Source organism: Brassica rapa, chromosome A08, assembly GCF_000309985.2.
Source record: "Brassica rapa cultivar Chiifu-401-42 chromosome A08, CAAS_Brap_v3.01, whole genome shotgun sequence".
Classification (NCBI taxonomy): Eukaryota; Viridiplantae; Streptophyta; class Magnoliopsida; order Brassicales; family Brassicaceae; genus Brassica; species Brassica rapa.
The window spans coordinates 4,676,245-4,694,894 of record NC_024802.2 but is presented as its reverse complement, the minus strand read 5'-3'; the positions used below and the strand labels follow the sequence as shown (position 1 = coordinate 4,694,894).

At 33.8% G+C, this 18,650-nt stretch overlaps 2 protein-coding genes across 5 annotated transcripts in view; both read right to left on the bottom strand.

Annotated features, from left to right (window-relative positions):
* LOC103833097 overlaps positions 1-18,650 on the bottom strand; it is a 1,138,500-nt gene that overhangs the window by 577,696 nt on the left and 542,154 nt on the right. The gene's annotated exons all lie outside the window — the stretch shown is intronic.
* On the bottom strand, positions 12,365-14,219 carry LOC103833274 (extensin). Its single transcript, XM_009109366.3, has 2 exons — positions 13,297-14,219; positions 12,365-12,484 (listed from the first exon to the last, which is right to left on the bottom strand). The coding sequence occupies exons 1-2, from the start codon at positions 13,969-13,971 to the stop codon at positions 12,365-12,367; spliced, it is 795 nt and encodes a 264-aa protein (XP_009107614.2). The 5' UTR covers positions 13,972-14,219.

The following is an 18,650-nucleotide window of genomic DNA, read 5'->3' as shown; positions in this document are numbered from 1 at the left end:
TATAAAAATATATATTGTTAGTTAAGTTTAGTAATTAATTAAATACATGTTGTTAAGTGTTTATTCTAATGATGTATCAAGCTAATGTTTCTTTTTTACATAAAGAAAGCACACTATATAAGTGCTAGTACATTACACCTTAAGTCCCTCTACTAACAACGTACTGATAAGATATTCATATGCGGCTGAAGATATATGTCATATCTCAATTTTGTCATTTCACAAACATTAATACGAATATCGGAGCTTCCAGCAACTCAAAATATCCAAAGATTTCAAAACCCACCAGGAACGTAGTAAGTCCACCCAGTTTTAGCCTATATCACCAATCGCGAGTCATTTATGGAAAAGTTACACATGCCATGAAAGTCAAATAAAAAGAGAAATTTGCTAAAAATGAACAACTGATCTCAGCTAATAAAACTAACTTTTTCACTTTTGGATATTGCATACCCTTACATTTTATAGAAATGCATATCAATATATTGAGGACGGTTCAGTAGTTTTGAGGGAGCTTTGGCCCCAATACGGACCCGGGTTCGAATCCTATTGGCCACCGTCGATTAAAATAGGATGAAAAAGGCAGCCCTCCAGAATGCCTTATGCGGAAGTGTACTTAGGCGTTAGTCGAGTTTCCTCCGGAGTGTCCGGATTACCTAAATTATCAAATATATATATATATATATTGAGAAGCCAAAAAAGACATGATACTTTTGAGATGAAATTATTTTAGAAAAAACAATTTCAAAATTGGTCTAAAATATCAATAAACCTAATCTATCATCTACGACAGTTTAGAATTGGGAATCCACTAAAACACACAATAATTTACCAGATTTAAAATAAGTAATATAGCGAATATTAATCCATTTACTACTGCATAGTTCTCGATCTACGTGTTCTTCTATATTCTACAATATTGTAGATTAGATCATCTAAACATTAACCTGATGTATAATTTTTCAGAATCTACATTCTACCATATTCTCATTCATCTACTACCGGTAGTGTAGAACATCGCCTTCCTCTATTTTCTAAGCAAGATAGAATTTGATTTCTTCCAAATTTGTAATTAATATTTGAGGTAAAAAGGTTACCGAATATTCTAAAAATCTTTAAATCTCTTAAATTTCTTTTTTAACTTTTTTTTCCAAAGATAGAAAAATTTTATTTTCTTCTTCCTCAACTTTTTTCTTCTTTTCTTAACTTTCTATTGTTAAGCATCGGAGGAGCTGCCACCATCATCATTTTCTCTCATCCTCCTAGCCGTAAAGGCGGGAAAAGGATCAATGGCGTTATTTCCCAACATAAACACAACAGTGACATGTCTACTCTATGCATGGTCGACTCTGTGCTTGACCATGTTGTCAATAGTTACTTGTGAGCTAAGAAACCAACTTTTGATCTTAAAGATACAACACCATATGTTTACTTTGCCGCTTCCTTACAAAACAGAACAATATAATAGTTGTTAACATTACGGCTGAAAACAAACTAATGAGAATCCAAATGAGTCTCATCTAGTCATCTTCTTTGATGAGAATCAATAAGACAAGTATTCTTAAGAGTGAGATGTAGCTTCATCACTTTTTGATCGTAATCAAAGAAAACCATATTAAAAGAAGATTATAAAGTTGTCTATAAGAATCAAAGCGGTTTGGTTTGGCAATCTTCTTTTTTTTTTCTCGGCATTCTCCTAAAAACGCTTGGCTGGTCTCATGGACATGTTTTTATTCTTGGCCCTTTGCAATTTCAACTTCTATAGGCGTTTTTTTCCATTGATGTGATTTTGCAGCTGATCTAGAAAACTTGGCACCACCACACAGGCTGCAAAACTTCTGGTTCCTTTATAGGTTTGGTTGAAACGCTGGACTGAGAATCAGAACTGGCTACAACGGCATCCTGCATCAACATGAACATTTAGTTCATCTTATCGTAGTGAAATAGGAAATTTTAGTAACACACGGACACGAACACAACGGCTTATGTGTGTGTGTCCCTAATGGTTGTAGTGAAACTTGTGTTGAAAGTATCATCCAAGAAATGCAGTAAGAAGAAAATTCTCCCCACCTGTGTATACACAAACATAGACAAGCACAAATCCTAATTCAGATAGCAAAAACAGGCACGAGGGAAGATTCTCTACTTTTTTTTTTTGATCGACCAATAACTTCATTAAAATAAAAACGGGAGCTAGATGTTCAAAGCATACAAGGCAGACTTTGCCAAAGCATCTGCAGCAAAGTTTAGGTTTCTAGGAACATAAGAGAAAACAATAGATGAAAATGATGAAGCTAGTTTCTCGATATCCAAGTTGATTCCGTAAAGTTCCACAGGATGTTGATTCGAGTTTAGTGCTTTGATAAGCACTTGATTATCTGATTTGCAGCAGATATTGGATAAATGTTCAGCTTTGACTTGTAGTAGGGCTTCTCGCACAGCTAGCGCCTCGGCCATCAGGGGGGTTGCGACAAACATTTCTGTTGTAGCTACTTTTCTTGCATCCTCTGAGTGTGGGGTGTATATAATCCAGCCACATCCTGCAGTTTTGTCTTGAGCTCTCCATGCCGCATCCGTATACAGAGTTGTCAAACCAGTCGATGTATGGATGCTTCGATTGCTAAGGTTACGTGTCTCGATGTGTTTAATCGGTTGGGCCTCCTGCCACTCGCGAGCTAGTCTAAGGGCGTTGAAAATGATATCGTTTGGGTCAAGAGTACGGTTCTCAAAGATGATGAGGTTTCTTGCAGTCCAAATACACCAACACACCCAAAAGAATATATTAATGGCAACACCAGTAGGTGGGAAACAAACAGGGGGGGGGGAGGGGGGGTAGGTTGTCGGTACGTTGCTCCAAACTCTTTTCGCGAACCGGCAATGGAGGAAGAGATGGTCTGCAGTCTCCGGTTCCCTACATCGAGCACATGTCACTGGATGTGTCATGATTCCTCTCCTTTGTAGAGCCATGCCCAAGGGTAAGGCATCTTGTAAAATGTTCCAGAGGAAAATCTGGATTTTCGGTGCTGTTTTCACTGACCAAACGTTTTTAATCCAGTTGAAGTTCTGGAAGCGATCTTGATGATTTTGTTGTTCCCGCGCTTCCACCAGCTCTTGTTGTTTGACAGCTTCAAAATACCCAGACGTTGTAGAGTAGACAGCCGATGCATTGGGTGACCAGACATACTTGTCCCCTGCTCCCAAACGGCTCGGTCTCATACAAAGGATATGGTCTGCATATGAGGGGAGGAGGGACCGGATCCTCTGATGATCCCACTCGTTAGTCCCACGTAAAAGGAGATCCGAGACAAAGAGGTCGAGGTCATTCTCCTTCACTGGACCTATTGGACAAACCAGAGTGTCGGTTTTTATCCAGTGTTCTTTCCACACTCTGGTGGAGTTCCCATCTCTAATTGCTTTGTCCATATTTGTTGCTAGGAGGTCTCTTCCATGGAGAATGCCACGCCATCCATGGGAGCAGGCTGTAGTCTCCTTAACCGTGAGGAAAGGTGCCTTATGACAATACTTACCACGTAGCACTCGAGAAAGTAGACAATCCGGTTTCCTTAGGATTCTCCAGGACTTTTTGGCCAGTAGAGCTTTGTTGAACAGTTGAATGTCTTGGAAACCTAGACAGCCTAGTTGCTTCGGTTTTGAGAGTTTGGACCACGAAGTCCAGCACATCTTCCTCTTGTTATAATTACCATCCCACCAGAACCTTGTCAATGTCGATTGGATCCTCTTACACAGGCTTGCGAGCAGCTCGAAACACGACATCGTGTGTGTGGGCAAAGCTGATAGAACCGCCTACAACATAGTCAATTTCCCGGCACTCGACAAGTATCGGGTGGACCAATTACTAGCATGTTGCTTGATTTTGTCTACCAGTGAGGAAAACAAATCTTTTTTCCTCCGGCCAAAGTGCTCGGGGAGTCCAAGATATTTTCCTACGCCTCCTTTTCTAGCAATACCAAGGCGAGATTTGACTCTAGATCGAGTCTCCTGGGCTGTCTTCGCAGAGAAGGTGATAGAAGATTTATTTGTATTGATGATTTGCCCAGACGCCGCTTCGTACTTCTGAAGGATCAAGTGGAAAGTGTCGCAGCTCTTCTCATCGGAATGCATGAAGAACATGATGTCATCGGCAAATAAAAGATGGTTTACGTGAGGGGAGCCTCTGGCCACGCGAATCCCAGCTACAGCCCCACCTGCTGTGCTCTCTTACATAAGCTCGATAAAACCTCACTGCAAAGTATAAAGAGATACAATGAGAATGGATCTCCCTGCCGGATACCTCTCGACGGGAGCACCGAGCCTTTGATAGAATCGTTAACCAGATACCAGTAGGAGACCGTCTGAATACAGGCCATAACTCTTGAAGTCCAAATGTTGTGAAAGCCTAATCTCGTCAATACAAGTTGAATGAAGTCTCATTCAAGTCAGTCGTAGGCCTTGCTCATGTCGGTTTTCACCGCCATTGAGCAGTTCTTCGTTGCATTGGAGATCTTGAGGAAGTGTGGAGTCTCGTGGGTGATAAAAACATTATCTGAAATCGCCCATCCCGGCACAAAGGCCGACTGAGTTTTCGATATGATGTCATGGAGGATCGGTTGAGCGGCAGAGTAAGGATTTTTTATATCAGTTTTTAGACCACATTACCTAAGGCAATGGGTCTATATTCTGAAACCATTTGGACTCTGAACCTTTGGTATAAGCTTTACATGGGTCTCGTTAATGTGCGCTGGGAGTGAGCCGGTCCTGAAGAAGTCTTGCGTCTCCTTGGTCATAATGGGGCCAACTGTAGGACCAATTTGATTTAAAGAAACATGCTGAGAAGCCATCTGGTCCGGGTGCTATGTCGGGGTGGATCGAGAACATAGCAATTCGAACCTCCTCGGGTGACGGTATTCTGATCAGACACTCGTTCGTCTCAGCCGAGATACATGGAGAAAACACTTGTTCCAAAACTGATGCTGGTTCAAACAGTTAGTTTGGTGTGTCACTTGATGTGAAAATTGTCTGAAAATAAGAGATTCTTCATTCAAAGCAAGCCCATAAGCATTCTCTAACACAGTGATACGATTTCTTGCTCTCTTCCCTTTACAAACTACATGAAAATACCCTGAGTTTCTATCTCCGGCTGCAAGCCACATAAGTCGGCTTCTTTGTCTCCAAAAGTTTTCCTCTTCTTTATATGCCTTAAGAAGCTCGAGGTTAGGGGTAGAGAGGAGTGTGTCGTCCCCTACGCTATCGGACATAGACGCTTACAGGTCCGCTTTCAGCTTCTCGATGCGTAGTTTGCTGTTTGCGTAATGTTTCTTGCTCCAGGCAGAGATCGCTGCCTAACTCTTGAGAGGCGTCGTTCCATTGAAAGGTGAGGGATCGAATTCCACGTTTCTCTGATGAGGTTTTTGATGTCCGGGTTACTATTGAGGCATCGATCATACCGGAAAAGCCTTCCCACTTTCTTTCTTGTTGGATCGACATAGGTGATGACTGGTCGGTGATCAGATCCTTCAAACTCCATATAATGGCATCTTCCCGATGGGAATAGATCAGGCCAAGAGCTGTTTGCCATGGTTCGATCTAATCTGCAATGGACCAAATGCTTATGTCGTTTGCCCCTCCACGAGAGGTAGTTTCCAAAGTGCTTCAAGTCAAACAAGTCTCCATTAGATAGGAACGTGCAGAAAGTGGAGAACGAACCTTCTGCTCGGATTGGTCCCCCACTTTTCTCAGAATTATAAATGATTTCATTGAAATCCCCGGTTAGCATCCACGGTGTGTCTCTATTTGCTGAGAGGGTGGTGATGTGGTTCCAAAACGCCTGTCAGTGTGTATTTTCTGGCTCACCATATATGAAGGTTGAGTGAAAAGAAACTCCTTTATAGGTGATCAGAGAGTCAATGTAGTTCTGTGATGAAGAGAGGATCTAGACATCCACCTCCGGCTTCCAGAAGAGCGCAAGTCCTCCACTACTTGGGCTAGATGGAGGCAGCAGAAAGTGTTTATCCGAGGTCAGGAAGTCCAGTTCCTTGAGTACAAAAGAATCAGCATTCTTTGTTTCCGATAGGAAAATTATGTCGGGTGAGATCTTCTTCCGGATCTCCTTTAGTCGTTGGACTGTTATGGGATTTCCCAAACCACAACAGTTCCAACTTAGAGTCGCTAAGGAAGAGGAGACAACAGCCGGGGAAAATCCCAAGGTTGTCGCTTGCTTGCTGGAAAGAGCTGAGTCTTTGGTCGAGTTGGATTCGAGCTGGTGCCCGCAACGCTATTACCTACAATAGTAGTTCTCCTAGAGGTCTTTCCGGATTTGTTTGCAGGTGAGGCCGATGCCATTGTTAGGTTACGCTTTCTAGAACTTGCTCCCTTAAAGACTTTGGGACTGATGCGCAAATCCCTCTGTTTTGGAGGTCTTCCTCTTCTTTTGCTTTGCTGAGCAGGTTGTGTTGTTGTGAGGGGGAAATTACTTGTGTCTTGTGGTATCATCATTTCCTCAGTAGGTGCTTCTGCCGCTCTTGCTGCAAGATAAGCTAGTTGTGCCAAGAGCTCCGTTTCCAAAATAGCTGCAGCTGTAGTTTCCATAAGTCCATGGGCTTCTCCGTTCAGTACTCTCTGTTTTCTTGCAGCGCTTTCGACAGGATCAGCCACATTATTATACTGATAAGTGACTTCTATCAGCTCGTCCATCACCTCTTCAGTTGATCTAGATGGTGGGAGGAGGCTAGGTTGCAGTGGAGGGAAGTCCTCCTTATCTAAATAAGTCGAACATTTTGTGTATCGCTAATTTATTCATGACTTCATATGAAGGAGAGAGGTAGAGAGTGAGTAAGAAGGTGACTTACCGCTATCACTGATGAGGAGGAGCTTGAGGTAATCATAATCTGAACGAGCTCATGCTGACGCAACAACCATCAGAGAAGATTATCGTAATGACTCCACGATGGGCAAAGATACTTGAGGAGGTTTTGCTGCTGTTGGCATCTATTGTTTAAAGAACAAAACTTATGTTCGCCCCTAGGGTGAATTTTTAAATTTACCTCACCTTCTATGACCAATAAAAGTGCCACGTAGATAGTTAAATAAAAAATTTATTTAAAAATAGCTAAGAAAATAACGTCAATTTTAACGACATTGACGCCGGTAGCTAAACCGTAAAACCTAAATCTTAAATTCTTAACCCTAAACCTTAAATCCTAAATCCAAACTCTATACCCTAAACACAATCCATATACTCTGAACCCAAATCTATACCCTAAACCCAAACCCTAAGCCCTAAATCCAAACCGTATACCCTAAACCAAAATCCTAGATTTAAAACCCAAACCATAAACCCTAAACCCAAACCCTAAACCTAGACGCTATAGGGTTTGGGTTTAGGGTTTACGGTTTGGGTTTGAGGTCTAGGATTTAGATTTAGGGTATATGTTTTGGGTTTAGGATTTATGGTTAGGGTTTAGGGTCTAAGTTTTGGTTTTAGGATATACGGTTTGGGTTTATAGTCTAGGATTTGGGTTTAGGGTATTGAATTTAGGTTTAGGGTCTAGAGTTTAAGTTTAAAATTTAGGGTTTAGAATTTAAAATTTAGGGTTTAGAGTTTAGCTGGCGGTATTGGTACCGTTAAAATTTGTGTTACTCTTTTTTTTAGCTATTTTTAAATAATTTTTATATTTTTATTTAATTATCTACGTTGCACTTTGATTGGTCATAAAAAAAAGTGAATTTAAAAGTTCACCCTAGGAGGTGAACCTAAGTTTTGTTTTTGTTTAAATGTAAATAAATAATAACAATAATACTTAAAATTTTTATTTTAATTAGTTTGTTTTTTAAAATTTTTTAATTGTATAATTAGAAGGTTAGAAAGGGGTTAACATTAATATGCAGATAATGTTTAAAATATTTTTAAAACTTAATTAGCAATATTTTCTATATTTTGTAATAAAAATAAAACTATATATATCTCAAATAATTTTGAGTCCTTTTCAGTTTTATTTATTATATTTATATTTTTTATATAAAAATTTAGATTTATAAAGAATTGGGCCTCTTAATTATTATTATTATAAGGAGGAACATTGGCTTGAGCCTGGGACGGTCACACCGCTTGTCCCCCCTAGTAAACCGGCCATGGGCAGATTAGAGTATTGGAAGACATAAGGTAGACTTATATAGACAGAATTTAAAACAGAAAATGAAACATAAGAAGTAGCGCTAGTGTTATGAAATAATTAGACACATTTTCACAAAGTTTTTCTTAAAGAGCATTTCTCTCCAAATTTAATTATCATTTTGAATCATTTTGGACAATATTTTTAATTTATCAGTCACATGATAAATTTAAAGTTATACTTTTAAAACATAAACACTAAAAATCTACTAACAAAAAGTCATAGTTGGACAAACATTTATTTAACTTCCTCCTATTTCTCCTACAAACAACCTAGTTATTATTAAATATATACCATAATTTAACATATCATATTATTATTTTCAAAATAAAAAATCTAAAATGATATTATTAAATATTATTTCTACTATGCATTTTAATAATATTTTTTTATTTAAAATGTAAATATATAATTTTAATATTTACTTTTAAATAATAAAATTCTTAATTAATATTGACTATTATTATAAATTAATGTTAGTTTAGTTTTGAATTATTTAATAAGAAATAACATTTCTATAATATTTATATATACATATTTAATATTCATAATTAAATTACTACACAAATTAATAAATGTAGAGTAACTTAATCCATTTATTAAATATTTTATAAATTATAAAATTAACATAATTACATATACAAAATAGCATATATTCATGAATTTTATAACACATTTCAACTTATTAAAACAAAATATTAAATAAGATATTTAAACTAAGAAGTAATTTTGTATATTAATATAGAGATTTAAATTAGTATATTAAAAGATAATTCAGTATATTTGAAATTGATAAAAGTACAATACTAAATTTAGCTAATACTGATTTGATTACATGGTACATTATACTATAGATTATGTTTTACAATTACAGTTTTTGCAAATCATATCATAAACATGTAAATAGTTATTAAGTATGGGACGGGTTGAATGATATAGAGTTAATTTATATTATAATAAAATATATTTTGACCAATGTAAAAAGTTAAAAATAAATTCTTATTAAAATTAAAAGCTTGAAAATATAAGTAAAATTAATAGGAGGTGCGTAATATAAATGAATTGTTATTTTTAGAAAACTATAAATATATAAATTTTAAATTATATATATATATATACATATATATTTTAAAGAAAAATATTTTATAAATATACGGATGTATAAAATTTCTAATTTTTAGTAAATGATTTTTAAATAAAAATTAATTATGCACTTTGAAACCGCGGATCAAAATATATTGTATAAAAAATAATATCTTCAAAAGAAATGACATGATTATGGGTAAGATATCCACATAAGACAATAAAAATGTTGCAAAAAAGTAAAGTGTCCCACAACATTAAAAATAAGTCGAGATGATTATATCAATACGGTACAATCATCCAATATATTTTAACCCATTTTATTTTATCAGCTAAAAGAAAATTTATAATCATTTAATGAAATATCATTTCAAGAATGAGTGCAAGTACTCTTCTTCTTTTCTTTTGTTGTTTATCTGCATTTGCGACAATATCTCTTACTTATTAAAATAGGAGCATTAGAGGAAACTAACTTTTAGCTCATGTGGTATTAACAAGAATGTCATTTCTTAGGTGTCAACACCATATTTATTCTCACCCTCTCTAATTAAATATCTTCTGTTTACTAGATTTATTACAGTATTTGCCATTATTCATTAATTGTAGCTTAGCATAATGTTTTATTTACAACTACATAACATGTTTGTTGGCGTGTATGCAATGTGATCTATAACTTAGTTTAAATTCGGGTTGTTTGATTGGTTCAACCAAAACCAATGCATCATGGTTTAGTTGCATGACAAACCACGATTTGTCTAATAGTCATGACTTTATTTATATTTTTTAAAATGATATTCTATAAGCATAAAATTTATTAGACAACTTTAATAATAAAAAAAACATATCTGCTGAAGAACAATTTACAAAAGTTAGCCAATGGAACAAAAATGGTTTTCTTCAAAAACGAAAAATATATTTTCTATGATATTAGGATCATAAATTCTTTTTTTACTTTAATATTGAAAAACCATATATGTTAGTAGATTTTATTTAAATTTATTATATAATGTTTAGAAACGAATATTGTGTTTTCTATGATATTTAAATGACATATATGGTTTTTCACTTTAATATTGAAATAACCATATCTATTAAGAAGATTTTATTCAAATTAATATGTTTTGCTCAGATGATTTTATTTAAACCATATCTTTAGAAACGGAAATGTGTGTTCTATTTTATTTGAATCACAAATACTATTTTTATTTTAATATTGAAAAAAACATATATGTTAAGAAGATTTTGTTCAAATTAATATGTTTTGCTTAGAAGATTTTATTTAAACTTAATATATAATGTCTAGAAACGAATATGTGTTTTCTATGAGATTTGTATCACACACATAGTTTTTTACTTTAATGTGAAATAACTATATCTGTTAAGAAGATTTTATTCAAATTAATATGTTTTGCTCAGATGATTTTATTTAAACCATATCTTTAGAAACGGAAAATATGTGTTCTATTTTATTTGAATCACAAATACTATTTTTTACTTTAATATTAAAAAAACATATATGTTAAGAAGATTTTATTCAAATTAATGCTCAGAAGATTTTATTTAAACTTAATATATAATGTCTAGAAACGAAAATGTGTTTTCTATGATATTTGAATCACACACATAGTTATTTACTTTAATATTGAAATAACCATATCTGTTAAGAAAATTTTATTCAAATTAATATGTTTTGCTCAGAATATTTTATTTAAACCATATCTTTATAAACGAAAATGTGGTTATATTTATTTAAATCACAAATACTATTTTTTACTTTAATATTGAAAAACCATATATGTCAAGAAGATTTTATTCAAATTAATATGTTTTCTTCAGAAGATTTTTAAAACTTAATATATAATGTTTACACAGTTAAATATGAAATACTAAACCATACATCTTCAAAAGTTAGAACGAGGAGGACCCCATATATAATGTGTATGAATCGGAGCAAATTTATTTTATTTTACACAGTTCTCATGCTTCAAGATTTATTTTATGCATGTACTTCAAAGCTGTCTACCATACGTCAGGTGTTTAAATTACACCAGATACAGTTTTCCTAAAATGATTCAAATATCAATGTGAATAAAATAATATCATTTCCTGTTGAAACCTATCAACAATGCCATCCAGTGATCCAAACGCTCTGCAATTATAGCATTTATTCATGCGACCCGGACTTTCTAAAGATCGATTATACATTGTCAATTAGCATTACTTGCAAGCAAAAGAATTATCTTCATAATATTTAATATTAGGAATGTTTTGAGCATTTTATGACACTAATTCCTATCATAAACGTACTCATTAATATAATTTGATTTTGGTAATACAAAATTGCAGTCGAATTAGAAATGTTTTGAGCTAAATATAACACTAGTTCATGTTTTAAACGTACTCATTAATATTATACAATTTGATAATGAAAAATTACAGTCCAATAGAATCATACATGTCTTTTTTCATCGACACTGATTGAGTTAAATTGATTTCCGTTGACCAATTGTTTCTTATAATAGTCCATCGAATCTGCTGTGTATTTGAATTACGAAACATGATTACGGCAAGTTTTGGACAATCAATATTAGTTTTCAAGACGAAAAATAAAGATGACGATTGGCTATCATTATTTACCATATCCTCACGCCTTTTGTATATATATATACAAGGCATTCTATCTACATTTCTTCACCACCTTCTCCTTCTCAATACATCCTTACGATAAACAATAATTCTATTGCCAATGTTTCTTTTATCTTTATTTCATAATTTATTTCATAATTTATTTTATATAGCATTTTTTTCTTTTCTTAGAGATTCATTTTCAGGACCACTTCAAGTTAACAAAGCAAATACACAAGTTTTTCTTAAAAAATCGAAACTTAATTTATATAGACATACACAATTCCGTAGCATTTTTTATCATATAAAATGTCATATTTTTTCTATGACTTCAACTTTTTCAATACTTATATATTTAAAGTGATAAACTATTTAAATTTCTTCACTCCGCACATGCGCGCGGATTATCACCTAGTATAATAGTACCAAATGTGAAAAGGAAGAAACTTTTTATTATTCTTTTCTGAAAAGTAACCAAAACTACAAGACTAAAGACCTAACGGATTCCAATTCCGATAAGGAGGCCATTGAGTTGATGGCGTTGTTGGTTCTTTTGGAGGGGATTGTGCTGGGATTGGTTCGTGTGGCGGTGGTGGAGAGTGAATGATCTAAAAAATAAATATTAAAGGCAGAAATCTTAGTAAAATGGTTTTAGATTAATATCTATCTCATAGACAACAGTAATACGCCGACAAATATAATATTCATCATCGTTAGAGATATTAAAAGATTTTTTGGCCAGAAAAAGTTTTAATTTGAAGTGATGTTTTCAATATTCCATTGCAAAAAAATATTAGATGTTGTTCTTTAATTGTGCTTATAATAAGTGATTAATTATTTGATTGTTGTCTTCATCACTAATATAAACATGGTTATGATAAGTATGTTTTTGGTAAAAATTATGATAAGTATTTTGTAACTTATATTAGTTTTTATGCATTATGTCTAAATATAATATTGACTGAAACGAGCAAGTATCAAATAAACTGATTATTATTTTTTTTGGTAAAAAATGATAAGGGTAAACTGATTTTTTTTTGAAAAAGAAAATAAAATAAGATATTACTAAGATATATATATATATATATATATATATATATATATTTTTTTTACAGGGCTTAAGATATACTCCCTCTGTTCCTAAATAATCTATGTTTTAGAATTTTCACACTTATTAAGAAAACACTTAAAATTTTGATAATAAATGTATGATTTTCTGTGTTTAGCTATTTCCTATGATTTTTAACCAATTAAAATTCAGTAAACACAATTAATGTTTTTGAAATTTACAATTTTTCATTATTACATACATTGAAAATATAAAATATGGATCTTTTAGAAACAAAATATTTTTCTAAAACATGTATTATTTAGGAACGGAGGAAGTATATATCTTTGAAGTTAACAAAATTATACTAACCAGAATTGATGTTTTAGCAGGTGGAGGAGACTCATTTGGAGTCAGAGATGATGGGTTAGGAGGAGATTTTTTTGGAGTTGGACGTGGAGGTGATGGTGTAGGTGATGGCGGAGACATTTTAGGAGTCGGTGGAGGCGATGGTTTAGGAGGCGGAGGAGACTTTTTTGGAGTTGGAGGCGGAGGCGATGGTTTAGGAGGCGGAGGAGACTTTTTTGGAGTTGGAGGCGGAGATGAGGGTTTAGGAGGTGGAGGAGACTTCTTCGGAGATGGACGTGGAGGTGAGGGTTTAGGTAGTGGCGGAGCCATCTTAGGAGTCGGAGGAGACGACGGAGTTGGAGGCTTTTGTGACGGGGGTTGAGGAGGTGAAGGGTAACTAATAGAAATGGCCACTCCAGATCCGTTATTATAGGTACATTTCCAGACTTTGGAATCTCCAAAATTGAATTTACCAGCGTATAAATGGGGTTGAGCTTGGCCGGTATTCACCAGCTTCTCCTCATTAGAGACTTCTGAAGGTTTTGGCCAACCTCCCATCGTTGTGGTCGGTGAAACAATGATACAGAAATGAGCAACGATGAGGATGATGAGGCTTTTCATTGTTGAGTGTGTGTGAATGAAACTTGTGGAATGGATTATATAGACGGGCGTTTCTCTTAACCTATTTGTGCGCTGCATATAGATTTTAAAATATATTTTACCGGATCTTATCAGATACTGAAACTGAATTCTCGTTATAATATTTTCCTCCGGTTCTTTTTGAAAATGTCAATTGCGTGGTTTTCTATTAAATATGTTGGAGATTTGATTATGTCAACAGAAATATAATGTGAAAACGAAAAAGAAGCTAAGAGCTGTTTAGAAAATAAGATATACCTGTAGACCTAATATGCTTCTTATCTTTACCTTCTAACTTCTACTAATCATGATAAAATAAGAGGCGAGTTTTTCTTCTTCCTGTTTTTTCTAAAATATGATTTTTGAAAATATATAGTTATAGATATTCAAGTTTAACATATGTTGTTACAAATTTTAACCTTTTAATGGTAAATAATAATTAATTTAAATGAAAATATTTTTTAAATAAATAGGACATTTTCCAATTTAATATGTTTTTCTTAGGGGATATGCTTAATTATCTTTTTTTTTTCGCCAAAAGGTTTGTTTTTTATTATTAAACCAGGCCAAGCCCAACAAACATGGTCCAAGACCCAAATACATAATAAAAAGGCGTAGAAGCCCAAAAGCCTAACGGCTACAATCTAAACATTTAAAACGGGCCCGCGGCCCAAACCATACGAGCCCGAACGACGTCGGCTGGAAACACGCATCAAGGAAGCTGGCTGCTGAACACGTGGAAGCATCTGCGCCCTCGGATCGACACGCGTCGCACACCGCCTCGACCTGACCGTCTCCGCCTCGAAACGCCTCCAGAGCCACCTCACCGTACCTTCGTTTCGCCGGATCTCATAACCCGCCTCGAACTACCTTACTCACCGATGGTCCTCCACCGAAAGCGTCATCGGACAAACCGCGCTCTCATCAGGACCACCTACTCTTCTCTCGGGAGTAAACCCGAAACCACAAACTCAACTTTCCGCCGACAAGAACCACAACCCAACCAACCTTTCACCGCTAACACCCAAGCTTCCTACGGGTACCAAGCCGGCAGCGTAGAGCTATAGTAGCCTCCACCCTCCGGAAACAAGACGGCGACGACGGAGCTCAGTAAGCCTCCCCCTCCCGACAAAAATGAACCGACGGCGGCGGAGCTAACGCAGCCTCCACCTCCCGGAGAATACCGACGACGACGGAGCTGTAAAGGCCTCCCCCTCACGGAGTCGAACCTTGATCTAAAAAAGCCTCCTCTCCACCGCAGAAACCCTTCCCCACGACCGCGTCTTCACTCCAGACAAGAACCCTCCATGCATCATAGATAAAGCCGGATCTACAGCTCAGACAAGGCGATAGTGGGGGGGATACGAAGGTGAGGCACTAGGAAAACTTTTAAACGGACGGACCACGGTTCCGGCGACGGCACGCTCGCTCACGCGCCGGCCGTACGCCGGAGCCGAATAGATCTACTTTCTCTCACTAAGATGCTTATTATCTTTACCTTCTAACTTTTATTAATCATGACAAGGATAAAATAAGCCACATATGCGAGTTTTTCTTCTTCCTGTTTTTTCCAAAATATGATTTTTGAAAATATATAGTTATAGATATTCAAGTTTAACATATGTTGATAAATTTATTTCGTATAAAAATATTACTTTATTTACAAATTTTAACCTTTTAATGATAAACAATAATTAATTTAAATGAAAGTATTTTTAAATAAATAGGTCAATTTTCCAAATTAATATGTTTTTATTGGGGGGATATGCTTCTTATCTTTACCTTCTAACTTCTATTAATCATGACAAGGATAAAATAAACCACATAGGCGAGTTTTTATTCTTCCTGTTTTTTCCAAAATATGATTTTTGAAAATATATAGTTAATATTCAAGTTTAACATATGCTGATAAATTTATTTCGTATAAAAATATTACTTTATTTGCAAATTTTAACCTTTTAATGGTAATTAATAATTAATTTAAATGAAAGTATTTTTTAAATAAATAGGTCAATTTTGAAATTTAATATGTTTTTGGGGAAATTACATGTTTACCACTTTCATGGTACAATTTTTTATTTTTACCACCACTAATGAGACATTTTCGAAAATACCTTCTTCATTAAGTGGTAAAAGACTCTTATGCTCTTATTATTTATATATATAATAAATCATTATTTAAATAAAAATAAAAAATAAATAAATAATAAAAAAATAAAAAAAATAAAAAAAATAAAAAATAAAACGACAATTATGTTTGAAACTATTTTTTAAAAATTTTTATATATTTTTTAAGTATTTATATATTTATTAGAATCATAAATTTCACATTCCAAAACCCCTACTCCATCCCTTAACTCTAAATCCTAAGTCTAGATTAGTTAACCGTAAGGGTATAATTGTATTTTACCCTTCATTAAAAGTGAGGGTAAAAGTGGTTAGTGTAAACATGAAAAGTGGTACTATGAATATGGTATTATGTAATTAATAAAATGGACATAATATAACTTTTGTACTGTAGCTAAAAATAGTAACTATATTTTAATAAAATAGGTACATGCAGTTTTTAGAACTAATTAAATATCATAATACGCATAGATTGCATAAACAATTTGAGGTTGCATAATTGTTTTATAATAATATCACATTTTTTAGAAAAAATACTATAAATTTTGTAAGCAACACCTTTAAATTTGTTTGTGTCTGAGTAAATATTTTGTTTTATAAAAATGAAATTCATATTTATAGTTAAAACTTATTTATTATTAATATCCTTATTGATTATTATGTAATTAACGAAATGGACATAATATAACTTTTGTACTGTAGATAAAAATAGTAACTATATTTTAATAAAATTGGTACATGCAGTTTTTAGAACTAATTAAATATCATAATACGCATATATTGCATAAACAATTTGAGGTTGCATAATTTTTTAATAATAATATCACATTTTTTAGAAAAAATACTATAAATTTTGTAAGCAACACCTTTAAATTTGTTTGTGTCAGAGTAAATAATACCTTTTGGACTTCTTTATCAGAGTTATGTAGGACACAAGATTGCATCTTATATATTAAAACAGAAGTCATGACTTATTTCATGTGTGATATTTCATTTTGGACGTTCCACTGGAAATTAGTTATCTTTAATTTTACTATCATTAATGTAATTATTAATATCACCTTAATGTTCACATCTTTTAAAATATAAGTATACAACGTCTTTCCTGTACTATCTTATAAGAAAACACTAAGAACACAAATTCTAAATGTAATCACGAACCCAAGGCAATATGAACTTTAACCCAGATATGTCATGTGGTTCCTTACTGATTTTCATAATTGGATTTTGAAATTGAGAAATCTTATTTTCAATTTCTGGGTTGTGTACAAAAACTAAAGAAGACGACATTTCAGTTCTCGGAAAAATAAACTTAAGAAGTCATCAAGTAATTTCAGAAGCAATGGAAGTGGTGGTACGGTCGTAAGAAGTCATCAAGCGGTGAGGAAGAAGAATGTAATGTGTGTTCAATGATTCCCCAAACAACAAACATGAACAGTGGAAAAGAAAGCAATCATCGGGTGGAGAGCGATCCAACATGATTTTGAGTGGTGGGATACTATTTTGAATTGTAGTTTAAACTCGAACAATTACGAAGTTAAATACTCCAACTTTTTTCTGTTCAAAATCGACTTTTTTTGTTGTGTATTGTTGCATCTTATTGTTGCATCTGCAGTTGTCATATGAGTCGAGGAGATATAGAGTTCTTGCTCAGTGATGGAAGTGTTAGGAAATGAAAGATATGTCCTTTATTACAACTATGTGCATTTCAGATTGCAATCTCAACAGTCAGATCATGTACATTGGCAGATGAGGTTAGGTTCTGCATTGGGTGCCTTTTTGGACTCAGTTGCAGTTAATGTGTGTAACAACTTGTATTTTTTTTATCCCACGCTTCATTTTAGGGGATGCACATCAGTAAACAAATAACCGATTGTAACTACTTCTTAACATTATATTTTTCAAAAAAAAAATGAATGGGATATCTTAAACCTAAACTAAAAGAAAAAATACTAAACTCTAGATCGTAAATAAATTAGAATGATCTTAAGCAACGATAAATTCAATCATTTTTTTACCAAAAAAAAAACGATAAATTCATTTTTCTAACTACGAATGAATAAAAATCCAAAATAGCTGAACTGGTTAGTCTGACTAACACAATAATAACACAATAATGTAAACCAAATCGGGAGATATAAGTATGTTATACATGAGATACACAAACAGATATGCAATAAGCTACGAAAACTACCAAGGTTTGGTATAAACAATTGACATACTACACATTTTTTTAGAGAACCCGAGGTTATTGATTAAAGCAATAACTTAAACCGATATGAATTACCGAAAATAAAGTTATTCTAAATTAATTATGGCCCATAGAAAATATTGTACAAGCCTGCTTATTTTGTGATGCTGTGAGGGTTTGCCCAAAATAAAGTCATTCTAAATTAAGTAAGGCCCATATAAAATATTGTAAAATGCCGCTTATTTTGTGATGACATTGAGGTGTTATGTTCAATACTACAAATCATATTTTACATCGAGACAACTAAATTAGTTATTGAACTAGCCAAACGTCATTTACACCACTTATTTTCCCTTTGGAATGTTGTGCGAGGTGGCAAGTTAGCTTTCACCAGTCTATTAGTGTGTTAATAATGTACGAG